Source organism: Poecile atricapillus, chromosome 10, assembly GCF_030490865.1.
Source record: "Poecile atricapillus isolate bPoeAtr1 chromosome 10, bPoeAtr1.hap1, whole genome shotgun sequence".
NCBI lineage: Eukaryota > Metazoa > Chordata > Aves > Passeriformes > Paridae > Poecile > Poecile atricapillus.
In genome coordinates, this window is record NC_081258.1 from 3,138,271 (window position 1) to 3,166,011 (window position 27,741).

Below are 27,741 nucleotides of genomic sequence, written 5' to 3' on the forward strand. Positions count from 1 at the left end.
GCCCACACACCTTTCCCTCACGGCAGCGGAGCGGGGCAGAGCCCTGAGGGCCGCGCCGGCAGGGGGCGCCCCGCGCGCAGCCATGGCCCCTCAGGGAGCGGAGCGGGTCTGGCCCCGCCGCTCAGGGACACAGCGAGAGACGAGCGAGCGGCGCTGAGCACCTGAGCACGGCGGGAGGAGAGGGTTAAAGCCGCCTGCGAGAACAGGATGCTTCCCTCTAGCGGGTTCTCTTTTCGTGTCCGCGCTTCACATGGAAATACTGCTCCATCGGTCCGATCCTAAGGCCTGCTGGCGGATGGTGAAGCACCATGGAGGGGCCGCGTCAGGGAGGTTCAGCCCGCAGCACCCAGCCCTGCCAGTGAAGCCACAGCAGAGACCGGCACTGAGGAGTCCCAGCTCAGAGTGTAGGCAGCCTTGGAGGTATGAGAACCAAAGTTTCCTTTCAATGCTTGTGTCTTACCTTTATTAAAGGTGTTACAGAACAATAGCCGGAGCATGCCAGTTTGCTAGCAAAGAGGTTAACAGCAGTAGAGAAAAAAAGAGGATAAACAACATATTGACAAGCAGGTTTCTCTGTTTTTTTCATTGTTGTTGTCAGACAGTGATGCTGATAAAACAGTGAGAAATTGCCCCTGGAGGATACCAAAACCAAAATACATTTCTTCTCCAAGTGATCCCAAGCTTTTGCTTCACAAACTCTGGAAAACTGTTAGGAAAAGTTAAGCTATCGCTGTCTCTTCAGGAACTTTCTTCCTTTTTGGACAGCTGTCCACAGAGGTTACAGACAAAACAGGAAATCTCACCAAACATCAGTAAACTTGCATTTTCACAGTAGCACTGGGGAAAAAAACAAGTCTGTATCTTGCTCAAAAGGGATGAAATGTAACCGAACAACCTACAGCTGTAGGCCTGATTCTTTAAACACATTCTGGTTTCCAGCTTACAGTAGAGCCAGTTCAAAAAGACAAAAGTCAGCTTACTTGGCTTCAGAGGACCTTACACAGTGAATGAGGCAAATGTTAATAGGGCTGCACTTTAAAGAGAGTGAAGAAGTTTCACTCATCCATCCTACCTTTTATTTTCTAGTATCAGGAGGTGACCATCTTTAAGGGAGTTGAGGGATAAGAATTGAGGAATATACCAGCTGCACTTTACAGATTAACAGCCACAGAAATAGAAAGCAACTATACAATCTCAGGGTTTCACAAAACTAGTTTCATTTGTAACACTTGACGCAACAAGGTTAACTGCAACAAGTGAAGAGAGCTACATCTGTAAAGTGCTATTTTTGTTAAAAGTGGCTAAAAAAAGCACAACTACAACAGATTTGGGTACTCGGTGGTGAGATTGTCGACATCCTCCAAGTATTTAATTTCAAGCTCTGTGTTTTTTGATGAAATTGATGAGCCCATTTGTTGAGCTATCATGAGATGTCACTGGAGCATCTGACTCCAGTTCAGGCTCAATTTTCTTGGCAAGTTGCTTTCCAAGCTCAACTCTGTTTATAAAAGCAGGAAAAGAAAAAAAAAGCAGCATTAGTGCTAGCAACTTACAGTATTTATAATAAGCCCTTGATATTAAAAAGATACCAGTAAAAAGTAACTTCCCAGTGAACACCATCTTTTACCCCTCAAAAATTACTGTTCAAGTATTCAAGTCAGTGCCATTCATGAAAAACTGGAGTTCCCGTAGCTCCTTAGCTGAGCAGACAGCTCAAATTACAGCATGTCTAAGTGAACATTTTGTTTTACAAGTTAAGTGGAGTCTTTTCACCTCAGTATTCACTTGTGTAATGCAGCCTGCCCCAGTGCAGAATGCATTCAGCTGGCACCTGTTCCCTGTTGAACATGACAGTGCTCAGAACACTGATTTGTGTCACCTGAACAATGGTCAGCTGAGCTGCAGCCTGGAAGCACCCCAGCACCTATCCAGGAGTTACAGCCTCACTGTCTAAGGACCTAGGATATTCCAATAGCTGCAAGAAATGAGACTGATTCTACAGCATTCCCACATTCCAGTTTGGGATGTCATTCTGGAATTTCATGTGTGGCAGTAAAAGCTGTACTTCTACTGCACTCCTGATTTCTGAGTTTATAGCAGACATCAGCTTGTACTAAACAGTCTTCTGATTTCAGGTTCTGCTACAGTGTTTCATTATAGAACATGCTGTGGTAGCAAGCACCAAAGGACACATACAAAGACTAAGGTAGCTTTGTGTAAACTGATATTCTACACCTGTAGAGCAGATGTGTTCTTTCAAACAACCCCTCCTCACAGCATAGACAGGTGCACCTGAAAAAATCTTATTTCCCAATCCCTCTACCTAACCTACATACAGTATGTTTACAGTTCCTATTACTACAGATTAAAGAACCTGATTAGCTCCTGATTAAACTTTTAAAATGACACAGTAACAGACTCCTCCAAGCTGCTGTTCCACACATGGAGCTCCAGCACAGCCTTCAGTCACAGATGGCAGCCTTGCATGAAACCAAGGGCTGCTGAATACACAGACCTCTGTCAGGAATCTTGTTTCTCCAGCATAGGAAAATTAAGAGGCAATCAATCTTTTCCTCAACAGATGCCACTCAAACTGCCTCTAAATCTAGAGGCAAAATAATTTTTCACACACTGTAGGGAAAACGTTTTCCTTCCTAATTCTCGGAGCATGTGTTCAGCTTACTTGACCATCTTCCTCACTACTGCATCTTTTTTACATTCACTGTATTTTTCTAAATTTAACAGGGGTCCTTAGCCAAAATTGCTGTCTCAAGTCATTATGCATAGCTAACCTACACATTATGGCATAGTAACTTATCCCCAGAAAATCTGTTTTCATTTATAACTATAAATACTTACTATAATCAAGTAAGTGCTCTAAGTATAAAACCTTTTTGATTGTCTTTTCTCTAACTCATGATTTCAAGATTTGTCAAGACATGTACAAGAAACAAACCAAGGAAACTTACCCCCACTGGTCATAACTGTTAATGTCCCATACAACTCCTTGAACAAATATCTTGTGCTCATACATGGCTATAAGCAGAAAGAGATTTATCAATAAACTCGACCAGAAAGCCTTCATTAGCACTCACAGATAAGAAATATATTTACTTACCAATGATGGCTCCCAGGGTGAAGGGGTTGAGTTTTGTAAACATGATAGAATTCGTTGGACGATTTCCCTCAAAGACCTTTCAAAACAAGAGTTACATTGTCACCTAGGATGTTATAAAACTTACATTAGAAACTTAAAGGCTGTATCTTCTTTAGAGTCCACACTAGACTATTTGCATTAGCAGCAAATACAAAGTCCTGAAAGGTTTAAAGGCCTTCAACCATGAAATTGTATCATTCCCATGTTTTTTTTACAAACACAATGGAAAAACATGTCTCCAAGCACCACTGCTGGCTACTGTGGGGTGCAAAAAGTAACCCAAAAGTCACTAGCCCAGGGCAACGCTGAGATAGCCCATGTTTCCTGGAATGCCCCCAAGGGCTTCACAGCCCAAGTGCTGCTTGCACCTGTTCCAAGTGCCCTGCCAAGGTCGCATGGGTGCCACCCCATCCCAGCAGAGCCCTCACTGCCACAGCACCTCCCCAGCCCCGGGTACCTTGTGGGGAAGGAGCTTCTCCAGAGCCTCTCCGCTCAGCCCAGCAGCCTGAAGCTCCTTGCGAGCCTCATCAGCCGTCTTCCCTTTCATCAAGGCCTCAGTCTGAGCAAGGAAGTTGGCCAAAAGGATCTAGCAGGTAGAAATAAACTCAAGTTACCATTTCTATAAGCTGGAATAGTGGTACCTGGTACCTGAACCCATACCAAGGCCTAGTCTAGACTTAAAGTTCAGTTTTGACACTGTGGCAGTAAAATATGCAGAAGTTTTAGCTATTGCTTCTTACCTCAGAGTACCTAAGGAGACTTAGTTACTATTCTAAAGTACATGTATCCAAAGACAACCAGGACAGTTTTGCAGAATCTTGCTCCTGCTGACACTGGCAGCAAATCCCCCACCAGAGGAGCCAGGACTTCATGCAGCTCTTTCAGCCAGTATAATCTATGATTTTATCTCATGCTACACCATCTCATGGAAAGCCAGGTGCAAAGATTAGTCAAAGGTAACCAGCTAAGATGTATTTACTCATCTGTATGTAGGAAAATAGCTTACCATACACCAATCCCTACCAATGCAGTGCAAGGTTTTAACTTATTGCTCCCTGTCTAATGTTAGCCTGCAAATTTATCTGTGGCTTCATCCTACCTGAAGATACTGTAAGTTTTTAACAGTCAAATGAAACCTTTTTTCACCTTCTTTTGTGAAGTCATACTATAAATTTTCACCTGTATTTGGTCTTACTTGGAAGAAAAATTACTATTACACAATTCAAATATCACTTGTAATCTGAAATCATGACAAGACAAATTCAGTGAGTAAAGGTGCTTTTTGTGAAATATGCAGTAAATAGTTAACCTGAATATGTTTCCACCTTTGGAAGTTAAGTAAAAAAAAAAATCTTAGTTTACTGAAAATCCTTAGTCAGACGATAAACTAAAAACTAGACAGGTTAAAAACATCTGTGTAGAAGGTCATCACCCCAGCCATACCATTACATTCACCAAATTTTGTCCTAGAATTTCATACCAGAAAGCTTCTCCAGAGATAGTGTCACACCAGGTTTGAGAATTTGTTTCTTCCTACTCTCTACATTTCTTACAACTCTTGAAGGAATTTCAAATACTTAATTGCTCAACTCTTTCCAGCTTCAGTAGGCCCACAGGAAACACCACTGAGCTGCCTCAACAGCTGCCACTGCAATTGCTTCAAGAATAAACATACCACTGCATTACATATAACTTGGAATCATAATCTAGGTATTTTTAAATCTGTTGTCAATGTTGAGAGAGCGGTTGTGTATAGTTTCAAAGGGACATTTAGAAATATCACACAATGCAATACCAAGTAAGCTTCAGTGCCTTGAGCCTCAAGAAATATGGTGCCCTGACAAAGAACATACCTTGTGATGTAAGCCATTTCTGATGGGGTGCTGAGTCTGCACTGGGATCAGGAAGTCACAGGGAATCATGCGAGTTCCTGTAAAAAAAGCCAAGTAAATAAACTCTGCAGCAGGTAAGTCTTAGAAAACCTTCACTTCTCACCCCATTTTCCGAGTTACTGGCAGACTCAATTTTTAAAAGCTTTAGAGAAGAACATTATTTGTAGGAGGGGGAAGTAACAATACAGCTCAGTAGTTTCAGTTTTATTTGACCTCCTTATTGTGGTTAAAACCCGCATCTTGTAGCCTTCACAAGCCACTAATTAAAAACCCCTTAGCAATGTGATGCTAGGTTAGATAGGAGTCCAACCTCTAAACAAACAAACTCTGCAGACTCCTGCAGCTCTGTATCCATGCAGACTTTAATTTCAGAACAAGGTATTTAACAGTTTGTTTACCTTGGTGAATGAGCTGGTAGAAAGCATGCTGCCCATTGGTGCCAGGCTCTCCCCACACAATAGGGCCAGTGCTGTAGTCCACACGAGAGCCCTTCTTGGTAATGTATTTGCCGTTAGACTCCATATCACCCTAAAGAAGGGAAGGGCAGGATCACTGGGCATAAGTATAAGCTTCCATACATAAACTACAATAAACAGTGCTTGTTTATAGGAATTTTCTAAGCATCAGGGATACAGCTGCTTAATTTGTGGATTCAAGATAACAGACATATGAGGAAAAGGTCTTTACAAGCTGATATCAATCTTGGCACCAGTCTATTTAGGCAACTGATTACATGAATTAAGTGAGTGCAGTTTTATCTGCCACATGCATTCAGGGCCCTGAAGCAGGGCAGAATCTCATCTACAGGTGGTTGGAGCCCTACCTGCTGGAAGTAGGCGGCGAAGCGGTGCATGTACTGGTCGTAGGGCAGCAGGGCGTGGGTCTCACAGCCGTAGCAGTTGATGTACCACACCCCCAGCATGGCCAGCAGAACCGGCACGTTCTTCTCCAGGGGAGCAGTGTGGAAGTGATTATCCTGCATGACACAAAGGAAAGTTACACTTCTGATAAAGCAACTGCCCTCCCTCCCAGCTCCTACACTGTTTTTATTGCTGTGTTGACCCAGTGAGAGCTTCCCACAATCTGTCATTTTAACATAATTGATGAGGACATGGGGAGCTGAACTTCAGAAATCAACCTGCCTTCCATTTCCTTACTACCAACTCTTAAAGAGGAACAAATCTGAAATGGGCATGCCACACTCACCATCCAATGGGCTCCTGCAAGCAGACTCTCAAAGTTGTCAAAACCTAACAATGGAAAGAAGTCAGTTTGTATTTACGATTACAACTCAAACTTTAAAAAGATTTTTCTTAGAGACAACTGTGAAACAGTTTTGATCCCTTGTATGCAGCAAGGCTCCCAACTACTAATCGAGTTTAAAGCTGCACTTAGACTTCTCCTGAATTTTGCATCCCATAAGCCAGACATTCACTTATGCTTAAAGCCCAGACTTCAGAGCAACTCCAACTTCATGAAACAATTCAAAAACCTTTGCCTAAAATCCCCATTCAGGCAGAATGAGCAACTAGAAGGAAAACAGAAGCCTTTAATACAGAGCCTGATTTGAGGCCACATAGTTTTTAGCAAATTTGAACACTTAATCACAGCCAGTGGGAGACACATTCCACAAAAACCAGGGCAAGGCTAGCATAGCAGGGATTTCTGCATTGGTGTGAGGAGAAACAACTCTAATAAGATATTCTCAAAGAAAAAAGCTACCCTCCTCCCTTCCCTGTTCTCTCTTAACAATTCACCTGAGCTTCCTTTGCTTGGTAGTTAGGGTATTGAAACCTCCATTCGCATTCCCAAATGAATAGTTTCACTAAGGCTAGCCTTTCCTGCAACAACAGAAATCCTGATTCCACACAGTAACTGGGAGGTGAAGTGTTTGGACTCAAATTAGTTGCTCTACCTATGGTCAGAGGCCAGCTGTGGGAGCTGAGAGGTCTAAGAGAAAGAAGTGCAGATAGGCTGGCATGTCAGCAAATCTGTCTGACAGCACCAATGAACAGTTTACTGCAAATGAAACAGTAAGAGCTTGACTTGTTTATTTTGCTCATATAATAGGCTCTTCTACACATGAAAACTCCTATTCATATCATTCCAAAAACACCAAACCCAGTGTTATTCTTCTAAACCCAGTCTAAGGGAATTCTAGCTTTTGCCTAGAAAAATAAATTACATTATAGTTTCAGACTTTAAACATCTGAAAGCAGTGATGAGGGAACAAATGTAATCATCAGGCCCTGTAGCCTAGACAAAGTACTGGGAACAAAAGGAATTAACAGCAGAAGAACACAGTTAACAATGCTAAACTGAGCTCATATGCAGAACCAGAGACATGACTTTAGTGTTAGTGCTGTATACTTACAGATACTAAACACCCTACTTCAGGTTTAGGAATGTCTGTTGCAAGGTCTGATTTTCAGCACTGATTTTCAACAGCTTTACATAAATCAGGTACTTTTGGCTATGTGACTAAAGCAATGCAATTTGATTGTTTGTCCCCAAGTATGGGGTAATTCCCAAAACTGTATTTGCAGTACTAAAATATCAACATTTCCATTACATTCCAGATCATTTTTTAGCACCCACATCCAACCACTCAGAGTAGGCAGGTAAATAGTATCTTCCCCAGACCTGATTCACATTCCATTATCGTTAATGCACTCCACAGTTACATTTCCGAAGCAAACAGCAGTTTTTGGCATGGTGACCTCACAGGAACACCTACCAATATGCAGGGCAATGGAGAGACCAATGGCAGACCACAGGGAGTAGCGGCCACCAACCCACTGCAAAAAAAAAAAAAAGAGATGGTTGAGCTAGAGAAGTGCTAGGCTGTTACATTCAAACTATTAGAAATCAGCAGCATGTGTTTAGACCTTCCCCAGCAAAATCAAAACTCTTTCTGGTGATATATATTTGGCATAGTCAAGGGAATCTGCCCTTTACAGTGCACCCTAATGAATGTCTTTTTTGAGAGTCTGAAGTTATCCTACTTGGCCAATTTTTATAACATCTGTTAAGTAAATAGCCTGATTCCAGTTCACTTCCAAATCCTGAATTTGCAGCTTGTATAACTGTTGCCATAATATCACTCCTCTACAGGGAAAGCCTGCTTCAGCAAAATACTGACACTTGGGAAAGGTAACATTCCAAATAACTTCTGAACAGCAGCTCATTTGTCAGGCAATTAGTCAAGGAAACATACCAACCTGTTTCTAATTAAGTGTAAGGACCAAGACTAAGGGCAGTATACTTAAAATATGCATCTGCTACAAAATCTCCAATCAGGCTCCCATTTCTGATGTCTGACCTTTACCAGGCCTAGCTTATATACCATAGACCCCAACAGGCAAATGTCACAGCTTATAATAACTGCTTGCATAGAGTAGTAAGCTAAGACTATCTCCTGTTACTCAACAGCTGATTAAGACAGCTAAAAACATAGACTCCTCTTCAGACCTCTGACTGGAAGATTTTAACAGAATGGGCAAGAGTTCTCAATTTGCCTTTAGTTAAGGGTTTTCAGGTATTTCAGTGCACTGAGTACAATTCCTATAATTTAGGAGTTGCTGCTTTAGAAACTGCTTTTGCAGTTTCCAGACATCTAGTCAGCATCCTCTTACTTGCTTCAGAAAAAACTAACAGTTAACATCTGCCACATAATATCAGACATTTACTTACATCCCAAAACTCAAACATGTTCTCTGGGTCAATTCCAAAGTCTTTAACTTTAGGCTAAAATAAACACAAAAAAACACTGTAAGTACAACCAACAGTCATAAAAAGCTTTATACCAAGCAAGCAAATACAAGTTTAGTATCTATTAAATAAATAATCCTACAACTACATATATTTTAAAAAAATGCACAGCATCCATCACAAAAATTTCATTTTCATTTCCAGAAATAACTATCACTACTCACTATTAAAAATCAATGACATAGATTCATTTTCTAATGCAACTAAGTGGCCATATAGTTAAAGCTGAACTGACATTCAGTTTACATTTACCAGAACCATAATGTCAGTCCCTGACAGCCTGTCAATGACTGCAGTGTCCTTTTCATTGCTGCTGACCTCTCTACTTCATACTTTTGCATGAAGCACCACATCAGCATGTGCTCATCATAAGCATTTTTCAAATTGCCTGCACAATTTCAGCTCTTACCTGGAGTTTAGAAAAACATTTGTTTATGTAACTGCATTCACACACAACTTAGACAATTAAAGGTAACACTCAATAATCAGTCATTTCAAACACAAGAGATCTTGATTTCAGATTTAAAGCTCTAGCAAACATCCATAATCAACATGCAGTCTTAGTACAGTTCAATCTTTTAGAAGTGTTTCAGTTACTTTGAGTAGGAAAAAGCTTCCCTTCAATGGGAATGCTAAAGTTTGGTATTCAAGCATTTTAAAGGATAGGCTTTCTTACTAGATTTTAAGGTAAGGATGCCTTAAAGGTACATATTAAAAATCAACTAGATTGACTATACTTACAGCATTGGTAGACAAGGCAACAAAATGCTTGGCCACAGCTGAAGGCTAAATAAAAATAAACACATAGTTAGATCTAAAATGTTAACTATTTTCATTTCTGGTTATAAAGCTGATCTGCTACCATTTAAACAAAACACTGTTGACTATTATCAGTTATTAACTTGAAATCATCTTATTCAGTGTGGGATTTGGCAGTGTACCCAAAGAGAACATTCTGATGTTATTCCCATCATTCCCTCCAGAGAGGGGCACACCCTCTCCCTCAGTCTGTTACCAGCCTGGACACCACCACCTCAGGCTCTGGAGCAGATGGAGCTCCATGTACACCCACTGCCCTTCCAGCCAGAGGCAAAAAACCAAGACAACTGGAATTACTGGTAAATGCCAAGCTCTAGATTCAGACTTCAGTCTTTCAGAAGGTGTTCTGGTAAAACAAAGATGAGTTGCCTGAACAGTAGTGTAAGGAGGAATTTCAAACTCCAGCTTTCAAACTAAGTACAGCTACCCTAACTGGAACAGGTCACAGACCATCTTAATTACCTGAACAGGCATTATCTGCTTTTTTCCTTTAAGAGTTAGAAACAGGAGAGAATGAGCCCAATACAAGGTTTCTATTCATAGCACAGCCATCTGCCATAGAAATGTCAAGTGTATCATTCCAACCATAGCTTCATTTCTAGTTTTTAAAGATTTGGCATAATTTAATAAAAAGATTTGGCATAATTTAATAAAAAATGCCACACACACACTATACTTCAATTTTCATTACCAGTAGTTCTACCAAATTATTGGTTAGCTTTAAGGCAACACTACACTCTACTACTTAACAGGCAAGAATTGGAGGAACAATGCATGAGAACCATTTATAATGAAAAACTAGTGGGTTATCACTTTGATTGGACAAAACAGTCTGTCATTACCAAAACACCGAAATGATCCAAGTACATCATTTGCTAAGCTTATGTTTGAGCAGTTACTGGCTCTGCTCCAAAGCACACAGAATGACCAGGAAGAAACTGCACAACAAAAACTGCTCCATTCTGTTACTCAAGCTACACATCTCAGACTTACATCATTAGCAGCACGCAAGAACCACTCTTTGGCCGTTTCTGCATTGGTGATGGTTTCCTGTGTGGTGAAAGTCTGCACAGTGGAAAACAACCAAATAAGTAAAAGTGTTCTTAAAATGGAAGCAACTTCAGGTTACTAAAGCCTCACGTGTTCAGATAACCACAGCAGAGTGATTCTAGCTGTTCTAGACATTCTAGATTTAGCTGCTGCCAGATTACAGAAAAAAGCAAGCTTATGAATCCAGTAAACACTAATATTGCTAAATTTATCCATTTGGTTCTAAACTAGTATGGATCTGAAACTGGAATAATTATTCCCCATCTCCTGCCTTCCCATTTCCCAAACCATTCTTCAAAACCTTGAGGCTGAAGTTTTCTACTTTAGTCTTTTATTGAAGTATTAAACTAAATACATAAAATACTAAATATTAAACTAAAAACAAACTAATTGAACATCTAAACAGGATAAGCCAGCTAGACTGTCCTATTGTTCTTCAATTCCTCCTTTTTCATGGAAGAACATTCATTTCTGCCAAGACTCCTGTCATAATTTTTTTTGCTGATTAGAGGAAAACATTTTCCTGCTTCATGAAGTGTGCACAGAAGTTCAGTCATGCAGTTTCGCAAATATCTACAACCATTCTGATTTACTCAGCCATCAAAATTTAGCTTTAAGGGTGAACACTAGATTCATCCTATTCTCATCCATCCCCAGAATTTTTTCATTATGAAACATAAGCCTGTTATGAAAAGAAAAAAAATGCCATTCATCCTCTTCCAAACAAACCCAATTATCTAACTACAGTCTGGCAAACAAACTCAAGTGTTACTTTTTCAATTTGGCAGTTTTCTAAGCCTTTGAACCGTGATTCCTGGACTCAATTATTCCAAGTGACCATTAGTATTACTTTGTGCAGCTTCCTTATTACTCCATAAGCTGTTGCTCAGCTGCAGCAGTGCCAAGATAAGAGAATGAGCACTGTGCAGAGCATGACCACATTGCACATGTGTTCATTTGTTGCAGATTGTCTCCAACAGCAGAAAGGTTCTATTGCGCTTTACCAAAGGCAACCCAGGTTGCATAACCATGAATTTGTCTCCACCTCTTTCCTCTGCTCACACAGAAGCATTCCTCAGAGGGAGAGGGCTGCTGGCAATTACTGCTTACAGAGTAAGTTCTTAGCAAGGCAAGACTTAAAGGCAGCTATTCAGTGTGTAATCAAAAATAGGTGTCATCTTATGAAGTACCAGCAGACTATCTTTACGTCTTTAAGTAAAGCAGCTTAGTATTTATAGTGCTCAAGGAACTCAGCATTTAAGTTATTTATGTGAAGGCATTTTGTGACTAGCCTACAAAATGGAGAGTCTTAAAGTACATGTAATTCATTAATACAAAAAATCAGAACAGTTAACAAGTACACTGTACTTAATCAAAAGTCCTTTAGGAATGAAAGAATATCCAGAATTTTAAAGAAATAACTACATTGGATCCTACACTCCACCTACAGAGAAGTGCAGGAAAACAAACTTTTGTGAATAAAGCTAAAACTTGCATTGACAGAAATAAACCCCAGACAACATGGAATTGTTCATGTATCTTATTTAGGTAAAGAAATTCTCAGCACTTGACTTACAGATCCCCAAGTATTTCAGCAGCAACACAACCTTGCACTGCAAGATTAGAAAGAATCACAACAGGCCTGTTAAGAAATAATCCACACTGGAAGCCCCTGATGCAGATATCCCTGCAGACAGCCCTCTCTTCTGACTGAATTCTTTACCAGCAGAGCAAGTCACAGGCAGTGCTTGTATCAGACATACCTTTGATGCAATGATGAAGAGAGTAGTGTCTGGTTTGAGCTCAGCCAGGGTTTTGGCTATATGAGTACCATCGATGTTGGATACATACCAGACACGAGGGCCTCCCTTGGAATACGGTTTCAGGGCTTCAGTTACCATCAGAGGGCCCTGGATAGAAGCCACAATTAGATTTTATCCTCACTGTAAGCATGTACACAAAGATGGGCAGGGTGTACAAAAGTCAGGGGCTTACCAAGTCAGAGCCACCAATCCCAACATTGACCACATCAGTGATTGTCTTTCCAGTGTAGCCTTTCCATTCACCACTACGGACCCTCTGCAGACAAAAAAACCAAAACAATGACTACTTTATACTTAGACTAAAGCTACTGATGCTAACCCTGGAAACAGCCTTTGTTTTCAGGTATTGCTGTACACAGTCACCAATAAAAGCTTTCAATCTTCTAGACCTTAAGGCCTACACTCAGAGCTACCTTCTTAGCTACACATTGTGTTATGTCTAAGAAGTAAAAACACACTGCAACATCAAACACTTATTGAAATCAAAACTCAGCCCTTCTGTGTGGACTGCTGTAGCATTTACAGTGTTTGCTAAGGCAAGAGATCTATCCAAAAATGAAAACATCTTGGACATTAAACTATGTGCAAAAATTACTTGAACCTGAAGCAGTTCTTTAAACATCGTTAATTAGAGACAGCTTCATAACTAAACTGGAAGACAGTATGAATAAAACCAAAGAGATAAGAGATTTATTGGTAATCAAGTATCCTAAAAACTTCTCTTGTAAGTATGCTTTGCATTAAAATTTATTTCTGGGATGCACCTTAGCACATGATACAAGTTCCTGCTTTATTCCTGTTCTTTAAACATCACTGAAAGCTCCAAAACAAAATCACAATCATTAAATAACAAACTCTACATTGAATTTTGTCCATCATCTACCACCTACACATTCAATCTGTTCCAATCACAAAAGCAATCTTTTGGGTATCATGAATACTTCCAAGTACATTCCCCATTCTAAAGCAATTTTTCTACAATGCACTCAGTTATGCTGATACTTGCTCTCCTTCACTACAAATACTTAAGCTTTTCATTTTTCCAAACAAAGAATCCATTTTTAGTAACAGCATTCCTGGACCCTATAGATGATATTGCCACAGTTTTAAAATCCCAGCTGCTAAGTAAGTCAACTGAAACCAGCATCTTTGTCAATATTTTCAAAGAAACTGCTTAACATGATTTTTATTTTGCAGAGAAGATATCTGCATGGAAAGTGATATTCACAGGTCCTGATAATTGAAACCATAGAGCAAACAAGAGGACGGCACCAGTGAAAACTCTTGTTTTGCATTACCAAAACCTTAATCTGCTAGGAATTCTACAGTGGCAGACACCACAGAATTTCCATGGCCATTCAATTCTCACAGCATATGGGCAAAGTACCAAATTCACACCAATTGCTGTCAGTTATTGTGGTTTTGGCATTTCCATGAAGAACAGAACACAATGCAAGCTCATTTTGCATAGTTTAGAAGTATGACTTGGCAGTGAAACAGAGCACTACCACCTGGGTAAGTCTCACAACAGCAACCAGGCAGGTCCTGGTCCTTGTATAAAATGCATTAAAACTACCCAGGTTGGTATTCTGCAAACAGAATAGAATCAAAGTAATTTGATCTAAAATCAGAAGGTCCTTAAGAAGCTATTTAAATAAAACATAATTAAATTGCCATTGAGCTGGGAACTTCTCTCTCCTGATTTTACACAAATGTCAAGAGACAGTTTCTACCTGATGCAGCCAATTAGTTGAAAAATTAACAAGAAATAAAGTAATATTTAAATAGTACTTAATGATCTACAAGACTTCCAAAGTACACACAAGATTACTGCTGAAAGAGCAAAATCTAGGGAGCCCATTAAAGAAAAACCCAACTGGAAACAGTGAGAGAAGTGAATCAATAAAATCAGCTCCAAGTCCATGCTTGAGTCAGAGCTATTGTAAACCTCAAAGAGGGACACTAAGCCTTGTGACCCAGTCTACAATCAACACTTCACAATCCACATGTAAGAACCTAGCTGGGTATAGAATATATAAAAAATAAGCTATGGAGGTACTATACCTGACAGAAGTGCTTCATTTTGTCCAACACTTTGTTTACCTCTGGAACAACATCCTTCCCATCCACAAGGATTGGCTTATTGGAGCGATTTCTCAGAGCAATGTGAAGCACAGCTCGGTTCTGTGGAAAGAGAAGGGGAAAATAAAGGGAAAATAATCAAGATGAGACTTGAACTTCCAAGTTACAGCCCAAGACCTCAGATGCCTCCAGAAGGCAGTACAATCATCAAGATTTTAAAATCCTTTAGATTAACTGGGATTAGCAGAGCAGTATTTTCAGTGTGTGTGTATACACACATCAGCAGCTACCTCAGTCACGCTCTCACTTCACTGACTCAGTGCAGGGGGCTTGCACAATGTGCAAAGTAATAGTTTACTCAGGAAAAAAGGCTCAAAATCCCTTTACAAGCATTTATAGATTGAGGTTCAGAATTCAGCAATATTCACTGTGCAGTGATCTTTATTTTGGCATGCTTTCAGTATGCCAAAAATGAATACGAGAATGAAATTGTTTCTTACTGATGACAATACTAAAAAAATCAATTACAACAAGCAGCTGAAGTTATTTTCTCAGGCATCTTCTCAATCATCTGAATTAGTCCATTTCATATAGGAAGAGATAAATAATTTAAACATTTGACAAAGGATACAATAGCTACATCCCTCTATCTACTGCCCACAATTAAATGGTGCCTGAACACTTGCACACCAAATATGTAGGTAGCTCTATAAGACCAAAAAATCTCTTAGCATGCACGATTTTATGTTACTTCTCCATAGTTCCACATAAGTCAAAGCACTGAAATCTGGCCTGTGGTTCAGCTTTTTAAGAGCTTGACAGTTTTAATCCAGAATGAAGGAATACTAATGAACAAATTAAAAAATTAGTCTGCTCTACCTTATTGTTCCTTACTACAAGAAGAGGCACTGTGAGACAAAGACAACACACACAATATGAACTGCCAAGTTATGATTTAAATACTAATACAAATGCTAATTCAGAAATCATTGAGTTTGTGATTACTGACTTGGAATACAAAAGACCTCTTTCACTTGCTAATTAAAATATACCCACTCAAATTTGGGGTGAACAGAGAATTTTTTTTGCAGCCATTGAATGGTATTTGATAAGTGCTGCTCACTATCAGGCTTGAAAGATGCTTTATCTAATCAAGAGCAGTCATACTTGACCTGATCTCTACACTTCAGCAGAAGTATTCTCTAAACATCATGCAGGCTATGAAGACTGTTCCCATGATGAGTGCCCAGATGAGTTACCTTATAATGCTCTGTACCGTATCAAACTCCAAGTTTTAACTCATCCGAGACAAGCACCTGGCAGTGACACACATGGGTACACTATAAAGAACCTCCACATAAGCACACACCATGCAGCCAATGCCTGCAGCACCAAATACAGACAAGCCTAAAATACTTCAGACAACTATCCAAAGAATGTTCTAAAGCAGATCAAGAGTGCTGGACAAGTCAGTTCTTGCCATCAAGAACCCTTATGTCTCACTGCTTCAGGTTTATTCATGATGTTTGACAGCATCCTGCTTAACATCTGACAATTTCACATTGTCCACATGCTCCTATTCCAGAGGCAAACCAACCTCATTTGACAGTCTATACAACCAGAAAAATTACGCAAACCTTATCTAAGTCAACTTCTGAATTGGAAAAAATTGACTGAGAAACAGCCTGATAAGAAAAGAGGTGTTTCTGGACTTAAAAGATACATGAAGTGGTATCAAGACAGTAGGCAAAGAGGGAGCTAGGGGCAGAAACCAAACACATCAGAGTTTGATACTGTGTTTAGGTGCTTATGGTGAAAATTGCACCCTTCTGAGACTTGAACTGCTACAATGAAGAGCAACTCCATAACATACAGTCAGAGACAGGCTAACCCTGTAATCATTTGTGTTACATGAGGCTAGTGAAAGGCAGTATCAGACAAAACAATCCTCCAGACAGATTTAAGACTCCTCACCCTCTTTCCCTGCTTTCTTTTTTCAGTAGCCACATCTGCAAATTGAAGGCTTTAATACAGAAGGAACAGGAACCATTTTTCCAGTGTGACTGTATCTGTTTCTGTCTGTGCGTTTTTACAAACATGAATCATTCACAAACAATATGATGTCCAACTGCTGAGTTACTTTAAGCAAACAGCTTGTGCAATAGCTAAATCAGTCAATAGCCAAGTCAAAAGAAATACTGGCTCCTCTGAATTTGCCTCAAACATACTAAGTAGCCTAATTTTTAATGCAGACTAATTAAACCCACTGTACTGTTGAGTTCTCAGTTTTCATCCTATTCTTAATATCAAAAAAAGTACAGCTGGCTTTCTATATGTTTTTGTGAAGACTTAACCATAACTACAACCTTCAGATCTACAAAAACAAGGTGGTACTCATCCTCTTACTGAAATACATGGCTGATTTTCCAAATTATTGATAGCCTTTACTGTTAAATGCACCCAAAGACAAGCAGCATCACAGCCCAAAGCAGAAGGTCTTACACAATCCTCCCTCACACCCTTCAGGCAGTTTACTAAGTTTTATGAACACTAACACTAGGCAAAAACATATAACAGATACTTGGAATGCAATACTCTGCCCCATGCCCTTTGCAAGGTCTAACTCATCTTCCTCTCCACAAAAGAGGGAAAAGAAAAAAAAATACCACCAAAATCTCTAAAATAAGATATACTAAAGGAAGGAGGTATTTTTAGTAAGAGCTGTAAAATTTTCCCTTGAAGTAGAGCTGCAAACATCACAACCACTCATGGTTTCAAAGGAGTATTTAAAGTAAGTCTTTTCAAGACTTTGTTTACACAGATGCATGAACATGCATAATTCACAGGCACAATTAAAACAGAAAGAACCATGGTCAGAAGTAGCCTTACCTCAGTGAAGTTGATCTTCTCTCCACTAAACATGCGCTCTCTGGCACTTTCCACACCCCTTGACTTAGCCTGAGAAAGGTAAATATAGATTCCCCTTAAAATAGTGGAAGTCAGCATGCATTACAAAGGTCCAGCTATAGTAAAGAATATGAACATTTAACACGAGACAAAGAAACAAATTATGATAGATTAAAAGACCCACTAAATTCTAGGTAACAGAAATTTGATTCTCCTTTTTTAAAGCAGGAATTTTTATGCAGATATGCATTGAAAAGTGGCTTTGTAACTCAGGGCTAGATGACAATGCAAGAATTTGAATACTGCCAAAATTTGTAAACAGATGCCTTTTAACTTACGTTAGTTTATGTTTATAAACATAGTGCTAGAATAGTGAGTTGTAGGTAAAAGCTGTGTTGTTCATTAATGCAAGATTTTAAATAGTTACCAGCTCCATCAGCATTTTCATCACTTCTTCTGTAACAAGGTTCTTGGAGTAATCCAGCAAGATATCCCCATGGTCAGTGTTCAGGGTCAAGCTGTCAAAACCAACAGATTGTTTAATAGCACATTCCTGAGGGGTGACTGTTCTAAGCAATACAACTCTGCTGTAGATTACAAAATAATGGGAATCCTAATTAGACTAAGTTAGTAAAGAAGAGGTGAGTGACCAATTTGCCCAACAAGTTTCACAGAAGACTGCTGTCTTTTTAAAAACCGTGTTTTCCACCAATCTGAATTACAGTGTTCACTTTCTGTTTGTGAAAACCCAAATACAATGAAGTGCATTTGATGCATAGTTGCTTCCACTGAACCACCAGTGTTCTCTAGCAATAATTGGCTTTTTCCTAGTGTATTATCAGTAAAGAGCCTGTCATATTCTTCTGCTGCTGGAAAAGCAAACTGTCTTTCTACAGGTCCTGTCACTCTTTCATACAGAGTCTTGAAGAAGTGTAATTTAAAAATCTATACATCATGAGCAGAAGCATTGTCAACTACTATGCAGAATTAAATGCCATTTGTGCATGGCTTAGTCTCACATTCCTCATTGATTCAGTGGAGGTCTCCAAATTATTTAACCAATGATCTACAAGCTACAGCCTAACCCTTCAGAATACAGGCACTCGTGGGCTCATCTCTGAGAAGAAACATTGAAATGGTAGCCCAGCAGAAACCAAGTGAGCCCATTTGTATTTACTATCCTTGCATCTATGTGATGGTTTCTACAGCTTCTCTAGTCCCTTACAATATTGGTTTTTTATCTATATCTTCTTTGCAATAATTTCCAAGCAAATCAATACATTTACTCTAACTGAAGGACCGAATTCTCTAAGTCAGTCTTTGATAAAAGCACATCTTACTCTCCCTGTTGCTACACACACACCCCCACAGGAAATTGCAGCCACCTAAATTCTCAGTGTTTTTCCCTTGTTTATTGTCTCCCCTGACTTTTCTTTTTTCCATACCTGAGCACAGAAACATGCTGTTATTTTAGCCACCACTTATGCCAAAGACTTCACAGGGACACACCATGGCATAACCGTTATTCATACATAACATGACAGAGCAGATGCTTCAAAGGAAGAATGGAGCTAAATGTGCAATAACCATAATAACCAGCAAGGCCTTAACATTTCAGTGGTTTCACTTAGCACTAACTTCATTAACAGTAACATCCTTTTTACAGTCTTAAAGTATATGAGTGAATAAGGAAAGGAAGGTGTCTTCAAGCACAGTCTTAGAACCATGTTTCTTTAATAAGTGAGAATGCAGACAAGAAAGGAAAAGCAGTATCAGTGCTGTTAACCACTCTTCTCTTCAGCAGGCTGCCAACAGTAACTCTGAAACCCTGAGCACCCAGCATTAGGATCCCTGGAATATGGCTAGCTAATGGAAGGAGTGGTTTGGCTCTCCTACCATAATTGCTACTCAGATACGGTACAGAAGAAAAATAAGAACAAGTCTTTGATATTTGACAGAATTTATTTACAGACATCTCAGACTTGAACACATTTCACTGATGATACAGCAGGACCATTAGCATACTAGCATATCCCTTCAGTTTAGAGAAGCAGAACCCTTGAAATTCTCTTTCTACATTAAAATGCAGATGATCGCCTCTCCCATTGTTCTACTCCACAAAGAAAATGATTTCACATTTACTTGGCATGTCTTCCACCTACAATTCACTATTTTACATGAATGAAAATCAATCTCACTAGACCTAGAAGACAAAATAGCTCAGGAAATTATGGCTGGATTCAAGCCACTGATCATTTGAAGAAACTGCAGAGATGTGCTAGCCAAGACTTTTCAGGCAAAACCAAATCAAGTAATGGCTACCAGATTTAACTTCCCACGCAGAAGGTGAAGCACACAGTGTAGAAGGTAATCCTGTGTTAAGCCCTTATAGCAAGGGATCCATCCACCCTTTGTATAGGCAGAAGCCCCAAAGGCTGCAGCTGAGCCGTGCTCTGCCCAAGTACCCACTCTGCAATGCAGCACCTCGTGGCAGTGCTGCTCGAGGGGGACAAGAGCCTTGTCACGTAAGCCACAGCCACTTCTAAGTGATGCAGCCCTCAACCTGCACCATCTCAATTTCATCTCCCATCACATTTTCCATTTACACTGGTGGCTCTTATCCTTGATAATGGACAAGCCAAGCGGCAGGAGTGTCATTCTAGCACTTTCTATCTGCATCAGGGTACCTTTGTCAGCATCCAATCCCTTACCTGCTGAGTTTTATGATGGCTGTATCATATCTGTTCTAATCCTTTCAAAACCAGCAGCTTCCAGTGAACAACCCATGTTGATAAGAACTCCTGCTTCTACCACACCTTACCTTACCAGCCTGGGTGGCAAAGATCTCTTACATGTGTGACTACACTCTTTATCAGAAACACAGGATATACAAATTCTGAACTAGAAAAAAAAAGGACAAAAGGAAGAAAGGATCTTATATATATATTTGATAGGATGCAGTCAGTGAGTGTAAGGTTCTTAGAATAATATTAAATAGATACTTGTGCCCAGAAATAAAATATTCAGATTAAAAACTGTTCACACCAGTCTGAAGTTCCTCCAGAACCAGTATCAGAAACTACTTTCACCTGGGTAGAGTTTCTCTTTTCCTTCTAAAGAAAGGGAGTCAATGATTTTACAAAAACATGTAGAAGATCTAAGAGATATTCATAAATCTTAATTTCACGTGAGGGAAGTTGCAAACTACACAGGACCACGTGGCCAAACCTCCAGACTACTTTGGTTTCCAATAGATATTAAATACAGTCCTCCTGCTGATCTGGCTCAGAGTGGCCAGCACTGGTGAGAGTAGCAGTGAAGCTGTCAGCTCTGCAATTATACTTTGCTATGAGGAAGTTCTCTAGACTAGAATGAAGTGGCTTATCAGGAAACAGGACTGAAATAATTAAAAGAAAGGATTAAGATACATGAAGTAAACTTAAGACACTTCAACAGTTTACTCAGGGGCAGCACAACATGACATGAATTAGGAGAGCCATTGGAAATTGAGGACCTAGCAGATTTAATAAGATATTTCTGATCAATTTCTTAACAGCATAAAAAGTTCTGTCAAAAGCACCAGGTGAAGCCAGTACTCGAAAAATTTAGCGTACTTTTCCCCATCAATGCAAATTATATTTTATCTCTCATATACTGATATGTAAGACTTCATATACAATCTTTAATTACAATCTAAGAATTTTTTAATGAGCTCAGAAGGGGAAAAAAATCCCTTTACACAGGACTGTAATGAAAAGCTTGCTGCACGCAACAAGTCTTATCACAATACTCTAAAACGGAAGGTCAGTTTATCTCCGTTACTCAGGCTCACTTTAAAACTCAAATCTGGGGTGCATCTCATCATACTTAAGACATTTCCGACTGCTGCTATAGTACAACAGCGTAACCACACACGTGCCTTCCCAGCACGGTCTCCAGCGTACAGAAAATACGCGCCCCACTTTACAAGATGAAGGCGCTGAACGTAACCACGGTGCTTCCACTTGTTACTTCCTCCTGCATGCGCTGCAAGGCATTTTCTGTAGCAGCGATCGCGTGAGCCGAGAGTGAAACCTCCTCACCATCCCCCGCTGCCCGGCTCAGGGCAGGGTCCTACGGGAGGAAGGGGCTCACGGGGATGCGCGGCCCTATCGCGGAGCTTATCATGACTAAGCACGGGGTGCGAGAGGCTGCGAGTGCCGCCCCACAGTGCGGCTGTGCGAGCGCAGCGGGCGCTGTGCTGCCCGGCACGTACCCTGCTGCAAGGATGAGTCAAGGGCAGGCGGCGCGGCCGCCCCTCGGGAGCTGCGGGGCGCTCCCCCCGCCCCGGCCCGGCCCCCCCGGCGGCGCTGCCGGCCCATGTGCCCGAGCGGCCATCGGCCTCACAGCACCGGGGGCCGTGCGCCATCCGCTCCCTGCCGGCCCCGCTCCCGCCCGGGGCTGCGCGGGGGGAGCGAGCGGAGCGGGGCCGGGCCTCGTACGCCAGCCCTGCCCGCCCGGGCCCGGCCCCAGCGCTCAGGCAGCCCCGGGCCTCGTACGCGGCACCGCCCGGGCGCGGCAGCCTCAGGGCCCGCGGGCTGCTGCCCCCCTCAGCCGCGGGACCGCCCGGCCTCACCTGAACTTCTGGAAGCGATCCTTGTCGGCCTCGAAGAGCTGCCGCAGGACGAGCTTGGAGGAGTTGGCCTTGTACCACTCCACCAGCTTCTTAAAATGGGGGTCGCCGGACAGCGCCATGTCCGCGGGATGAGCACGGAAGGCAGAATGAACCGGGGAAGGCGAGTGGAGCTCCTACCGCCGCTTCCGCTTTTATAGCAGCGACGCGGCCTCCTGCGGCCGCCCCTCCCCGGCCCGGCCCGGCCCGGCCCCCTCCCCTCCCTCCGCCGTGGGATTCCCTCCGTGCCGCGCCAGACGGGGCGGAGCGGCCTGCGGGTACCTGCGCGGGGGCGGCGGCGGGGGCTGGGGCTGGAGCTGGAGCTGGAGCCGAGGCTGAGGCCGAGGCCGAGGCCGGAGCTGTGGCCGGGGCCCCGGGGAACGCGGCGCTCCCGGTTGTACCTCCCGTGTGAGGGAATCGCGGTGTCCCCGTCATGGCGCAGCGCTCCGCGGGGCTGTGTGGGGCCGCTGCTCCTGTGGCTACTCGGTGAAAACACCGTCCCTTGTCGGGCCGGTTCTACCCCGGGCCTGGCCCCGGCTGCTCCTGCGGCGGCGCTCGGAGGCGGCCTCAGCACCAGCCTGGGACAGGGCTGCGCGACATCCGCACCCCGAAAGCCGCGCACCGCCGGGACAGAGGGGGCCAGACCCCTGTCCCTGGGTGCCAGACCCCTGTCCCTGGGTGCCAGATCCCTGTTCCTGGGTGCCAGACCCCTGCCCGTGTCCCTGGGTGCCAGACCCCTGCCCGTGTCCCTGGGTACCAGATCGCTGTCCCTGGGTGCCAGATCGCTGTCCCTGGGTGCCAGACCTCTGCCCGTGTCCCTGGGTGCCAGACCCCTGTCCCTGGGTGCCAGACCCCTGTCCCTGGGTGCCAGATCCCCGCCTGTATCCCTGTTGCCTTCACCCTCACCTGCCACCCCGTGCATCACACCTGGCTGAGGTCTGGGCAGGCCAGGGCAGGCAGAGCAGCAGCTGTGCCATCCTTGGGGGCAAAAGCTGTTCTGGACATAAAGCAGGATGTTGTTTAAGCATGGGTGTATAAAGGAGTTTGTCAAATTCCAGAGATTGCATTCTGCAGCTTAGGGGAGCAAATCCCAGTGAAATCATGTTTTAAGTACCTAAGCCCCTTTATGGATCTGGGCCCAAATCAGAGTCACAGAGCATGAACTTGGCTCAGAGCACTAAAATCACAGCCCAAGTCTTAAGATGCAGAATCAGCATCTTGTCCTTACTGCAAAACAAAAAACATTCATAATCAATCCTTAACAAAAGTCCTTCCATACCTCACTCTGTCTTGTTTCTAAGCTTTGTTTTTTTCAGACTTAAACTGTTTAATAGACCAAAACATTTTTCTTCAGCCAAATGAATCACTTGATATATTCTCGGGTTTTTTTGCAGTTTTGGAGGCCACTCTCAGCCTTTTCGGTCACAGGTTTGACAACTTTGCCAAGACAAAGCTGCTTTTTTCATGCCACCCAAATCTACCTGGCCATTTTTCACTGCATGTCTTCATGTAAGGCAGGAAAATAAAATGGAAAAAATTAAACTATGGATTTGATTCCATAGAGGAGAACACAAGTGCCCAGTAAGCCTTTAAGAAGAATTACCATGCACACTACTATGTCACCTCTACGTATTTTCCTTCCTGTCCAAGGCCTTTAGGATAAAACCCTGAATAATCACAGATTCCTGTTCAATCAGAAACTGTAGCCCAGTTGTAACCTGTGATGTACTTTGGCTTAATAAATATCTCCTATTAGTCATAGGGAAAGAGCAAATACCCTTTTAAAAAATATTAATCTTACTGACAGCATTTGATATTCAGCCATGAAACACTCCTGACTCACCTGTTAGATTTTTCTCAAATCAGGGGAAGCAGAATTCATTGAAGTGTTCTTTCCACATCACTATCAAACCCAGGGATCTCATACACACATTTTCCCAAGCTTCTCTGCTGTTATTAGCAGTAGGCATTGTTCTCAGAGCACCTTCACCTCTTTCTAGTGATCAGCCAAAGGCCTGCCATGTTTACACACTAACAGTCACTTCTCCTGCAGGTCCCCCCAGCTATCCTGTTGTTTTTTAAATGACAATAATGTGTCAGTTTTGCACCAACTCTTCCACTTTTATTATTTCAAAACTGGCAATTCCCATCCTGCCTTTCACTGTAAAATTTGGATGTTGTCTGAGTTGTTGCTCTCTTCATGTTCATGATTTCACAGTCAGATTACAAGACCTGCTAAAAGGTCTTTTGACAATTCTTAAATCCTCATCCATTACTAAACTTCTCTTTTCTGGCCACTTCACTTTCCTACTTTCTTTCCAAACTACAGAGCCACATTAGTTTCTTACTGCTCTGATCACAAGAATTGTTATTATTGAAATAGTTCTTTCTCTTTTCACACAAAATATTAATCCTATGGCCTTGTGCAGCAAAGCTGCTCAGCTGTATCTCAGTCCAAGTCTGAATTCCAATTAATTCAGTTTTGGCTGGGACACAGGTCTCAACTCTATTTCCCCTTCCCTGTCTTATTTTATCGTAGTCCTTGCACCATTTGAATTGTCTCAAAACCCTCCATATCTTAAACCTCAAAGATCTTCAGGTTTATCTGACCCAATCCCAAAGTAAGCAGGATTTTTTTAACTGTACATCCCAAGTCTACAAGTCTCTTATGCTTAATTGCATCTGTGCAAGAATTTATGGGTTCAGGTAATCAATAAGGTAATTAATAATCTGCTGATTCTAGTTCACAGTAGGGACAAACTGACCCTGCCATCACAGCCTGGCTACCAGTTCTGCCTTTTAGGACACTGATTTGGTTACCCGTAACTAATGTGCCTGCTGCTCACATAATGTATATTCCATTGTCTTTTGTAACATTTTATTCTAAGATTTTGAGATATTCTTTCTCACTTCATTAACCTTAAATTATATTAATTGCCTGCCATTCCTATTTTCTTTCTTTAGACTGCCTCCTTTGGTTCCAGCACTTTCTTACTTCCTCTCTTTTTCCCCTAGAATGCAGAGAGTTCTAGAGTTCAAATCATTCCTGCAGCAGACTATGCAAATTTTATGATATATGAGGAGGATAACCAGGAAAAGGTCCTGATTCTAATTCTGAAAGAGCACAGTACAAGGTTTTTAGCAGTTCCAGGAGCCTCCATAAGCTGTGCAACAGCTGAGCACCACAGGGACAGCGAGACCTTGTCCCCAGTGAAAGCACCCATTGATTTCATGGTGGAGGTACAAGGAAGGTTTGGACTGGGTGTTCAGCAGTTGAACCAGCTGCTCCTTTGGCAGCTGAGAGCTGTCATCCTGATTTCCCTCAGGATTCATTTAAAGACAGCTCTAGTGTAGATGGAAGCGATAATATAATGTCAAGGCAAGCCCTTATCTCATGGAAGGCAGGGAGTGGGAGCAAAGTGATGCTTCTGCTCCTGCAGGGAAACACTGAAACACATTCCCATTCCAGAAAAGGCCAAAGGCTACCACAGCTAGGGATGACACCCTTTGGGGCTGAGAAAGGGCATTTTAGTAAAGGATATTCTGTAATTGATGGAGATCAATTTTGTGGCCAATAGGGTACTAATGGTGGATTTACCATTCCAAAATGCCAGCCTCTATTAACAACAGCTGCACAATGACCTACTTATAAAAAAGACAAGTGAAAATTCCATTTTGGAAGACAGCTGCCTAGAAATTAATATTTCCAAATTAATGTGGAGAGCCTAAATACTACTGCCTCAGGCACTTATGCCAGAAAGGTTAAGTAGCACGTTTAATAGATAATCTTTATGATTAATTTATTGGAAAGAACCAAGTGGCTAATTTCCCCTAATTGAAATTTGCTGGCATGATAAAAAATTTTCATATATAATTCCACTTCCATTTAAATCCATTGTACTAACTTATTATACGAAAGCAAACAAAACTTGTCCGTTTTGAATCCTGCTTTCTTCTTCCAGTAATGGAACAAAATACTTGCATGGCCACATAGAAAGTAGTAGAATTGATTCTCAAGGGATCAAACATTCAAATCCAGTCCCTGGTTTCAAAGATAAAAAAGAACCCAGATTTGCAGTGCTTCACAGGCATCAGCTTTTGTTTTTAGCTCTGGGACAAATGTGGCTGCAGCTGGCTGTGGGGAATTGGGTGGACCAGGGCTCACTGAGAGCACTTTAGAGGGATTGGAGCAGCTGTGGGGAAAAAGCACAGAGCAACCTGAGGTCAGGGGGCTGTGTCACTGCACTAACTCAGAAATACTTGAGCTGCTGGTCTATAACTACGTGTTTAAATATTTCCCATAAAGTAAGCATCCTGCATTTTCAAGGGTGGGATGTCTTGAAAGGAGAGGTAATTTTTTTTTCAGACTGTGATGTTCAGATACAAACTCCTCTTCAGAAGTGGCAAACTTTATACTAAGCACAGACAGGGAGAAATTGCTCTGAATTTAACTCTGACAGGAAAATTGTTTAGACAACGTGAGGGGGAAAAGAAAAGGGTACCTGGCACATGCAACAGTGGAGGAAAATTGCAAAGGGAAAAGCTGTACATGTCTTATACAGAACAGAGAACAGCAGTTAGCCATTTCCTTTGGGCCACAAGGTGATTTGTGCATGGAAAATATCATGTACTGTAAGATCAATGTCTCCATTATATTCATGTTGTCATTTTTGTTCCTGGGCTTGTCTTTTCAGAATATTTTTTAAGTCTTTCTTGGTGGTCAGGAGAGCAATCACAGGTGATGTTTACTTTGGTTAAGGCTCCCACTGCTAATTCTGTGTTGTATTGCTTGTCTATTTGAATTAATTTCTGTATGGAATAATTGGTTCTAGTAACTGTGATTCATATAGTCCTCATAAGGACTTTTGATTCATTAGATAAAAGAAAATTTTGGCAGGTCCAGGTTTAGGAAACATGGATATTGGTAGATCTTGTGCAGAGTTCAGCACCTCCAGGACTTTGAATTCCCTGTACAGATGCTTGGCACTCCTGACACTTGCTACAGCGCAGTTCTGCTTGGCAGTGCTGAGAAATTGAACCTCTGCACAGTTCTCTGACAGGTTCCTGGTGAGTCACTGGGACTGGGACTCCACACACCCAATCCCAGGTCTTGCACCACATATTTTGTACTTAAAAGTACAGCTGTCAATTAGATTTGTGATAGGCAAACATGCCTTGGCTAGAAACTAGAACTGTGTTTTTAATAAGTTTTTTATCTATCACAGGTTTTACAGGTTTTAAAACTCCTACAGAGAAGTTCTGCAGATTATACTCTCTACTTTCCCCCTCGGAGGGGTGAGGGATTCTCAAATACTCCTGTTACAGACCTGCCGGGTGTCCGCAGCTTTGCCCTGGGAAGCTGCCCCCGGTGCGGAGGAGGCTGCGAACGGTGCGAGCAGAGCTGGAGCCTCGGGCCCGCTGTCCCGCCCAGCCCCGCCCGGCCGTGCAGGGCAATTCCTGCCGGGAAAACGCCGCCTCCCGGGAGCAGCCCACGGGAACCACTTACAGCGGGGCGGGGGAGCTCGGGAGAGCCGAGAGCGGGATGAGGGAGCGTGGGGAGCAGGGCTGCGGAGGGTACAGTGCAGGAAT

The 27,741-nt window shown here is 42.0% G+C and overlaps 1 protein-coding gene across 1 annotated transcript; it reads right to left on the reverse strand.

Moving 5' to 3' along the window:
- Positions 1 to 435: 435 nt before the first annotated feature.
- Positions 436 to 22,356, reverse strand: GPI (glucose-6-phosphate isomerase). The gene is made up of 18 exons (XM_058845794.1): positions 22,117 to 22,356; positions 17,929 to 18,019; positions 17,484 to 17,552; positions 14,577 to 14,696; positions 12,685 to 12,768; positions 12,453 to 12,599; positions 10,633 to 10,704; positions 9,562 to 9,606; positions 8,743 to 8,796; positions 7,787 to 7,847; positions 6,256 to 6,299; positions 5,873 to 6,025; positions 5,448 to 5,577; positions 5,011 to 5,087; positions 3,615 to 3,743; positions 3,119 to 3,194; positions 2,970 to 3,036; positions 436 to 1,498 (listed from the first exon to the last, which is right to left on the reverse strand). The coding sequence occupies exons 1-18, from the start codon at positions 22,233 to 22,235 to the stop codon at positions 1,375 to 1,377; spliced, it is 1,662 nt and encodes a 553-aa protein (XP_058701777.1). The 5' UTR covers positions 22,236 to 22,356; the 3' UTR covers positions 436 to 1,374.
- Between the last annotated feature and the right edge of the window lie 5,385 nt (positions 22,357 to 27,741).

Coding starts and splice junctions, on each gene's coding strand:
- GPI (XM_058845794.1), bottom strand. CDS start 22,235: ATGGCGCTGTCCGGCGACCCCCATTTTAAGAAGCTGGTGGAGTGGTAC. Junction 18,020..22,116: donor GATCGCTTCCAGAAGTTCAG/GTGAGGCCGGGC, acceptor TGGTTTTGACAG/CTTGACCCTGAACACTGACC. Junction 8,797..9,561: donor TTGCCTTGTCTACCAATGCT/GTAAGTATAGTC, acceptor TGTTTATTTTAG/CCTAAAGTTAAAGACTTTGG.